General features: G+C 46.1%; 1 protein-coding gene across 1 annotated transcript in view; it reads right to left on the reverse strand.

Annotated features, from left to right (window-relative positions):
- Positions 1–2,368, reverse strand: part of LOC142578729 (uncharacterized) — a 36,137-nt gene extending 33,769 nt beyond the window's left edge. The window contains exons 1-3 of the mRNA XM_075688244.1: positions 1,964–2,368; positions 1,761–1,887; positions 743–913 (exon numbers count right to left, since the gene is read on the reverse strand). Of these exons, the coding sequence (XP_075544359.1) occupies positions 743–913; positions 1,761–1,887; positions 1,964–2,128 (463 nt within the window). The 5' untranslated portion in view covers positions 2,129–2,368. The remainder of the gene's footprint in view (positions 1–742; positions 914–1,760; positions 1,888–1,963) is intronic.
- Positions 2,369–9,278: the final 6,910 nt, after the last annotated feature.

Genomic DNA, 9,278 nt, shown 5'->3' on the forward strand with positions numbered 1-9,278 from the left:
GCAGAATGCCACTGCCACTGAGTTGCCACAATGGGCTTTATCGGAATTCTGAATCATTCAAATCTAAATAAGTTAAGTTTAGAAACAGAGTCATGTGTTATTGCGTCAAATAAAACCTACCCAGTCACATTCATTGCAGATATGCGATCAGAATAGCTGCGCAAAAAATTGCATATGATCCAGAATACACAACTGGGCCAGCAGTGCCATCTGGTAGTATTGTATGTGAATATACACAGCAGCAGGCACAATGAAAGTGCACCTACTTTATGCACCCATGCCTCGTATATATCCTCTCATCAGTTATTTCTGGCCACATTGTTCTGTCCTGGGAATTCTAAAAGTATGTATTAAATGAACCTCTTGTTTGATTTAGGCTGCTTTAATATCCATCAACAACATAGTTGACCAATGAAAAATTTTAGACAAGCAGAAGTTTGCATTGTCCTAGTTTTAATTATCACAATTTAACAATAAATATCTCTGTCCACTGCACAGAAACATGGAAAGGTTAGGTTAGGAGTTTTCAAGGTTCCTGATATAAGCTGCAAATAGTGTGTGACTACATGTCTGGCACATCAGTTCACAAATTAATTTAGGCACACTCCATTATTATTGCCCAAGTTGCAAACTTAAATTGGTTTACTTTCCACTTCAAAGCAATGGATGTAGACAAACTGGGGTGAATTTTGTGCTATACTCGTGCAGCAAAGAACACAAGAAGAATAAGTATCGGCAGTACCTGTAACATGAACAACTGCTTGCGTTGACAGTGCTGACTGCAGCTGCAGGATTCTGTCTGATTTCAGCTGCAGTTCTTTCTCGAGCTGTTTTATTTTGTTTGCACAGTCTGCTTTCACAAACTCAAACTTCTTTTTACAGTGTTCGGCTTCATGCAGCCTATTTTCCAAATCTGGAAATAGTGAACAATAATGGGAGAGATGATGTCAGTTACACCACACAGCGACACATTAATTTTCACTTTAAAACTCGAGACACTGATGTTTGAGAAATCGCACCTGAAATTCTTGCAGAAAGTGTGCATGTACTTTGAAATCCCTTTCTGGCTTGTTTAAGGTATGTGTTTCTGGCAGTAAAGTATGTGTAAGCAACATTTGCATGTAACTAAATGGAATCATGCAAATTTTAACTTTTCAGCTGTTGTACTTATTGTGCGATTTCAATTAAAGATGGAGAAAGTAGCGCAATTCAAGATACTGGGTGGGCGTTCATAAGCAATAGGGCATAGGGAATATATGCGATGTATGGCTAATGAAGTCGATAAGGGCCACACAGCATATCGATATATGCTCATTTATTTACGAACAAAATTCAATATTCTAGGAGTCCAAGCAGGAGGGTGATCACAAAAATAATATGGAAGAAAATGTTGGAGTAAATGAACTCTGGTCGCAGTGCTTGTGTTGAATGATTGCGAGCAAGCGATCAGCATATAAAAAAAAGAAAGAAAGAATCCACAGCCCCAACTCCTCAATAGCAAGAACAACTAAGTAAAGCATGTGATGTGACGAGTCAGGATAGCGGTTCATGTATCTAGTGCAACAAGCAATGCGAATATGCTGTATGCGAATTTATTGCCAACAGTAAACATAGCATCGAGATTAAAAAACGTCGAGAAGTACGCAAGAGACAGCGAATGCAAGCTCAGCTTTATCGAAATCACTATACACAGACTCCCGTGTAGTAATGCTTGAAGCATTGTGTGATCATAAGTACAATGCGATTTATACATGGCTCACCCTTCAGTTTATCTGTGTGTTTCTCTTTTAATTGCATGACGCAGGCGTGCAGGCGATTCACCTCGGCGATTGCTTTGGCGTTCTCCTTTCGATAACACTCGGCCAGGTCCTCTTTCTCTTGCCTTTCCTGAACGGAAATTGGTTAGGATGTTATCATTATATTACGGTAGATACATGGCATTTGAGAACGAACTAGCGATCACCTGCACCGTCCTTCGCAGAGCCGTATTTGCATCCACGCTCTGTTCCTGGTAGCTACAGAGGTCCGACCACAACCGAGCCACCAGAGGCGCAGACTCGAGGCTGAAGTCTTCCGTGTAGCCCATTTCAGCAAGATCGCTCCGGAGAGCGTCATACTTGAAACCCATCGGTCGCCCGCACAAGTTACGTTAGGCTGGCACCGGAGGGGAAAAAAATTCAAACGCGCCGCGGACTAAGTGAAGTTAAACATTTTGGTAAAGTAGGAACCATTATGTACAGTTCTGAGGTACCTTTCGGTCATCTTCCGCAATATTATAGGCATCCCGATCACAATCACCATAGTTTAAACAAAACCGCCACTGGCCAAGCCACCCGAGTACAATAGTACGCCACCCATGACGACATCCATCTAGGTGTCCAGGTCCCTTTCTCTAAGGCAGGCCCGTATAAATAGCACAAAAGGTTGTTGTTTAGAAATAAAGGGGGCGCTACTTACAAGACATATCTAATTAGATTTTCTTTTCTTGAGCCGCGCTTAAGTCGAGCTGTCAGTGAGCAGTGCAAATAAAAAAATGTATGATTATTTAGCAAACATTGGCGGTATCTCCCGTATCGCCATGACCACTTTTGCATGGCGTTGCCACGACCAACGTTGGCCACGACATTAAAGATGCAATGAAGGAAGCTGTAACGAAGGCTGGAAAGTGGGTTGGGGCCGTGGTTGGGGCGTTGGGGCATTGTTGGGGTTCAGCCGGTTTTTATACCAAGCCAGTCGAGCTGGCGATCGCTGGGAAACGGCGGCGAGGAGTTACGGAGTCGCCATCTGTCGGAAGCGCCTCCCTTGTGTAGTATGAGGGATCACGTAGCGCGCTCCTCATAGGTTTCGCTTACGGCGCTCAATAAAAAAACCACGCGGCAGCCCCCCTGGACAATTATGTAGGTACTCTCAAAACGAGGAAAGCTTTTGACTGTCGATATAATAATCTTCGGCAAACTGAAAGCACAGAATGGTTTACAGACGCTATCTCTTTACCGAATACGTACAGTGAACGCCACTACGCGCGGTCGCCGCGATGGAGTCTCCCGAACAGGCCTCTTGCGTGAAAGGTAGCCAAACGCTGAGAGTAAACTATGTGAAATCTGTTCTTATAGTGGGCTGTCTGTGTAACCAAATGGAGCATAACAGAATGGATCCTCAATCCAGCGATCGCACGGGTTCGCAGCGACCGACTGCGCGTCTGCATGCGTGTCCGCGCACAATCTTTGGCTGTCGCTGTGAGCGCGTTTTCGCACCATGCCGTGAGCTTTAGGCCGCAGCATATGAGCATTTGACAGCACACTAGCAACCACTGTTGCGCGGACGCTATCAGAACTGTTCAAAAATAATTTCCTTATAGAGACTTCGATGCCTACGGCTACTGTGATGTGCTGTCACGACCTTTTTTGCAATGCAATCTTTTTTTTTTTTGTCTTCTAAATTCTTGGACATTTCAGTATTATTTCTCAAGTTGCGTCGCACTGTATGTTTATCGGTCTTCACAGCGTGCGATTTCCCTCTGCTTCTTTTTTCGTAATCCAGTGCATTAATTCATAATACAAGCATGATCATATGTCATGCCTTTTTTTTAATGTGCGTCTTATCGCCCCCTTTCCGTTCCAGTGAACTTGCCAGTATCTAGCATCAACAAGATCATTGACCATACCGTCATGACATTAGCCGGGCAGCGGGCGCGGGCGAGCGTCTCAGTGCGCATTTTTCTCCTACTCACCGAACATCGCAGTCCCAGTGCCGTAGCAGAAATATTCCTCGCGTCTGTGCTTGCTGCATACCCGAATTGTAGCTGTTTGCCGGTTCTAAGTTTCGCGAGCCAAGCTTCACGCAGCTCCTTTCCCTGCAGCTACGTGTGAAAAATGCTGACACCGGGCTCCGTTGCGTACGTCCGGCACTGCCGCACTGAGCAGTAGCCTACCATGCTGGCCTCCAAAGGCAGCCACTAACTATTATAGTACTTATCAAATGTTGTCAAGCAGACACCCAAGGCGGTAAAGCCTCACCACTTAATCAGAACCGCGGCTGCAGGTGGGACTTTAAACTTTCGTTTTCAGCTCGCTTCGGCGCTTCCAAAGCAGCCGACGCGGCCGCCGTGTCCACGTGATCCCTCACGCCACGTGACCCCTCGCGCCAGTTTTTCCGGTGGTGGAGCTCGCCCCCATATTGAGGTATTGGGCCCGGGGGCTCGCAGATTTCAATGCACAGTGTAAAAAGTGCTTCGATGCGACCAAGGTATCCCACCTTGTATGCGAATTGATTCCGACCACCCACTTGCACGCTCTGGCCTCGGCGACCGAACCCACGGAATCGGACCGCGCTCTTCCTAGCGTTGATCCCCCACTGCTGGCTGGATGCTCTGGAGATCATGTGCCGCTTGCTTTATTGTGTTTATTGGTGTGCGATACCCGAATATTCGATTTCAAATCGAACAGCGAACGTCCGAATAATTCCGATCGCGAATCGAATATTATTCTGTTTTCGAATACCCAGCCATGATCGGTGCCATGACGCGCGCAGCGTTCCCACGCCGCATATTCTTGTCGTGGACCTTGCCTTGGTCCTCCCGATTTGTTAACCTGCGACAGGTATCAAACGACATCGAACACGGAATTGAAAAGCTTGCACGCTACTCTATACTTTCGAGGAGGCACTACTTCCGTGCAAGCCACTCTATGGTGCAAGCCATCGATCTACACTTCGTGGCTCAGTGCCACCCACGTGCCGCTATATCACGCTGCCAACAATGACAAAGCAGATAAGGTGTCAGCTACGTCATGCTGGTCCGCAGAATTTGGTGCGTCGTGTAAATATATATGCTGCGCCGATGACCGCGCGGAGCGGCGCCAACTAACGTGATGCGCGGTCCCCGCTTTTGTCTCGCGTAACGCAGTGAATCGGAAATGTAGTAAAAATGAACTATACAACTATCCTTTTAACGTTGCCGAGTGTATCTTTGAATAGTTGTTAGTAGTCTGCTCCGGGAGCTGTAGATTCATGCACTTAACTATAAAACACTGTGAGCCTGACACACAACTAGCACTGCTGTCTCCTTTCAATAAAAAGTTGCAGTTTCGCCCGAAAGACGAAGCATCGATTGCGATAGCAAATTAGTAGACAACTATACGAAGTAAGGATAGTAGTTTTATGGGCTGTATAAACTTGTAAGCATTCGCTTATGAACTAAATTAACAAGCGCGGTGTCACGCGCGCACATCAAAAATGAACACATCTCACTCGATGTCTGCGGAAACTCGCTGTCAAAACGCTGGGGTGAGCAGCGCGGCAGCAACAGCGAGCGAATTGACCTTCGCGCGGCCTGTCGCATCAACGCGAAATAAGCCGCGAAAACAGAGCGCATGGCTTTCAAGATGCAGCAGTCCGGTGTAGAATGCCCCCCCACCCCACCCCACGTCCTCCGGAGCCTTGCGCGCGACGGAAGACGGCACGCTTTCTCCCTGCCTGCCTCCCTTGCGTGCGATCGCCGGCTCACCCTCGCATACCATACCATTCCATTGAGCATACAGCGCACGGCGACGATGCTATCGCCCTTGGACCAAGCTTTTATTCAAAGAAAGCAAGACACATGGCCATGACCATGTTAAGAATACCTTATGTCAAAAGTACATCCCATCTTGGCCTACTCGACCTCACGGGCCATACAAGCGGACCTTCAACCTTGCCCTTGATGAAAATTTCAGCATGGCAAAGATTCACGCTGCCCTGCACAAGCTGCGCAGCAGTTCGGCGCCAGGCATAGATGGTACTACGAATAAAACACTAAGAAATCTAGATGACCCCTCCGTGAAACAACTCACCGAATACATTAACAAGTGCTGGCGCCAAGGATCAATTCCTCCGACATGGAAAACGGCCAAAGTAATTCTCATCCCCAAACCCGGTAAGCCATCTAGCCTCGCCAATCTCCAGCCCATCTCGCTAACTTCATGTGTAGGCAAGGTTATGGAGCACGCACTCCTAACCCGTGTAAACACTCACCTCGAAGACACATCTGTTCACTTCCACTCGATAATTGGCTTTAGAGAGCATATTTCCACACAAGGCGCTATGCTCCAACTTCAGCATCAAATCCTAGACGGCAAATCCCGTCACACGAAGGCGATCTTGGGCCTCGACCTCGAGCGCGCCTTCGATAACATCAGGCACTCCACCATCCTCGAACGCATCTCCTTGCTCAACCTTGGAGAACGCACTTAGGTAAGAGACTTTCTATCCAATCGGAAGGCCTTCTTCTCGGTCAGAGATATTCGATTGGAGTACTCTCCCTCGGCAGCACGGGCACACCGCAAGGCTCCGTCATTACCCAATACTGTTTAATCTGGTTATGCTCGGATTAGCACAAGAACTACGAAAACTCGATGGCATTGAACACACCATATACGCCGACGACATTACAATCTGGGCTGCAAAGGGCAGTGACGGCCAAATCGAAACTGCCCTACAAAACGCCATTGACGTCGTAGAAAATTATCTTCAAGGCGCGGGATTCTGCTGTTCCTCTGAAAAGTTGGAGCTTCTCCTGTACCGCCCCACACTCCGTGGACGCCCTCCACGGGGCTCCACGAATAAACGCCAATACGAGGAAATCAACTCCAGCTGAGGGATGGCAGATCCATACCCGTGGTCCCTAGCACCGCGTTCTTGGTATGGCCATAGAAGCCAATGGAGCCAACTCTACGGCTATCTCCAAGATCCCTCGACAGACCGCTACATCCAGACTGCTTAAACGAGTGACCAACCGACGAAGGGGCGTGAGTGGAAAGCCTCATCCGTCTTGTCCAATCTATTGTCATCGGTCACATTACTTACGTTGCGCCCTTTCTCAACTGGTACAAAGCTGAAAAGACTAAACTGGACGTCATCATCAGAGGAGCCTATAAACAGGCCTTATGACTACCCAACCACGCCAGCACGAACTTCTACTACAATTACGTATCCACAACACCCTAGACGAGTTAATCGAAGCTCAACGTCGATCCCAACTGGAGTGGCTTGCCCTCACGGAAACGGGCATTCTAACCAAACTTGATATCACCTACCACCGCCAACATGGAGGCGAACACCCAATACCATGCGACATTCAGCAATGGATACACGCCAACCCTATTCCCAAAAACATGCACCCAGACCACAACAAAGTACGAAGGAAGGCGCGAGCTACCTCCTTCATCATAGCTTATACCAACACCGCGGGCGTCACCTTCGTCGACGCAGCTGAATACCAAGATGGACGTCGCTTTGTGGCGGTTACCACAACAGGCAGCTTGCTCCGACATGCTGCCAGCATCGTTACCCAAAATGCCGAGACGCCCGAGGAAGTGGTCATCGCCCTGGCCACTCTTAACCCAGCCTGTCACCCCATACTGAGCGATTCTCGCACATCAATCAACAACTACATCAAGGGTCGTATTTCTCGACAATCACTCCGTATCTTACAACAAGCCCCGCATTCGTCTGAAAATCAAATCACCCTTCCTTGTCTGGATCCCAGCACATGCCGGCGATGTCCACCCACACCTCACCAACCTCAACAGCCCCGGCGCCTTCTTGGTGTCTATTTCCAAAAGCAAGTTTAAAATGCCCGACTCTGTTATCACAACTCCGCCCATCCGGGTGTCAGCGGCTGTCACAGGCGCACTCGAGATTGGCCAGCGCGTGAAAACGGATTGGAAATAGGTGTTAAGAGGAAGCTTTAGCTCGGGCCCAACTCCGACGCGGCCTATTCAAATACATGTAAAAACGCAAAAACGTTTTTCTGAGATAACCCCTGGACCGATTTTAATGAAATTTGTTGCATTTGAGAGGGCAAGTGAAATTCTAGTGACTGTTGGTCGTGGAATTTCTATTTAGGTCCTGAATATTGTTAAAAAGATTTTCAAAAATTCGGAAGTTCGAAAAAAATAGAAGCACGAAGTTTACAAATTCATAACTCTGCATCAAAAGCAGATATCGCGGTTCTGCAAACGAGATCCATCAGGTCATTGAAAGCGGACAAATTCTATACGTCATTTTATATCTTACGTGAATTTGTTACGTTGTTTACATTGGGTTCTGCAAAACATATATTTCCATTTTACTATATTTTTTTACATTCATGTGTAACCTATCAATTTTGTCCGCTTTAGATGTACTATTAGATGCAGTTCACGGAATTGTATTATCAATTTTCGTTGCTGAGGTACAGAGTTGTAAACGTGATAGTTTCGTTTTCTGAAAATTTTCAATTTTTGCCAATTTTTAATAAAATATTGACGACCTAAATAAAAAATCCGAAACCAACAGTCACTAGATTTTAAGTTTTTCTTTTAAATGCAACAAACCTCGTCAAGTTTGGTACAGTGGTTGCCGAGAAAAACGAATTCTGCTTTTACATGTATTTAGATAGGAGCACCCGAGCTAAAGCTTCCTCTTAAATTCATTTGCTACAACGCGCATGTCTTCTATGACCAAACCTGCCACTTCTATTTTACTGCTCACGCCTTCTGGCTTCGACAAGTAGCACCAAAACTTTTGCGGTTGATTCCTTATGAAATTTGTTAACTTATTTGAAAAGAAATCGTCTTTTGCAGCTTTTATTTCTAATTTCAATTTGCATGTGAGCTCTATTATCTCCGCAGAATTTATCCTTTTTCTTCGACGTCTTTTTAGTTTTCGTTTTAGGTGAATTATGCTCCGCGTGATCCACGGTGTTTTCCGCTCAGTTCTTTTAAATTTTGTAGGTATGAAATTATTTTCGCAATGCATTATAGCCTCCTTTAGTTTTATCCAAAGGCCATTAACGTCTCCGCAGGATTCAGCTGAGAAACCATCCAAGGTTTCCTCTAAGTAGTCAATAACACTCTCGTCATTACCTCGGCTATAGTCCTTGAAAGCTATTCGAGATGGTTTGGTCTTACACCCAGCGCTCATACGCAGAGTAAAAAAAAAAAAAAAGAAATTGTTAGAACCAGCATCTTATGATCTGAAATCCCTTCTTCAACGCGTATATGTGGTGTTATCGACTGCGATACTAAAGCAAGATCAAGTACTGAACAGGCATTTCCTTGGACACGCGTAGGTTCTTTAACAATCTGTGATAAAGAAAAACTAAACATTATGTCAAACAGGTGCTCACAGTTTTTTGCATCTCTGTTGCCGATAGTTAACTTATTCCAATCTATCCCAGCTAGATTAAAATCCCCAGTTAATAACAGCTTTGTACGGTTATTAATTGTGCTGTGTAGGTAATCATGCACTTTCAAAAGGTA

This window comes from Dermacentor variabilis, chromosome 4 (genome assembly GCF_050947875.1).
Source record: "Dermacentor variabilis isolate Ectoservices chromosome 4, ASM5094787v1, whole genome shotgun sequence".
Classification (NCBI taxonomy): domain Eukaryota; kingdom Metazoa; phylum Arthropoda; class Arachnida; order Ixodida; family Ixodidae; genus Dermacentor; species Dermacentor variabilis.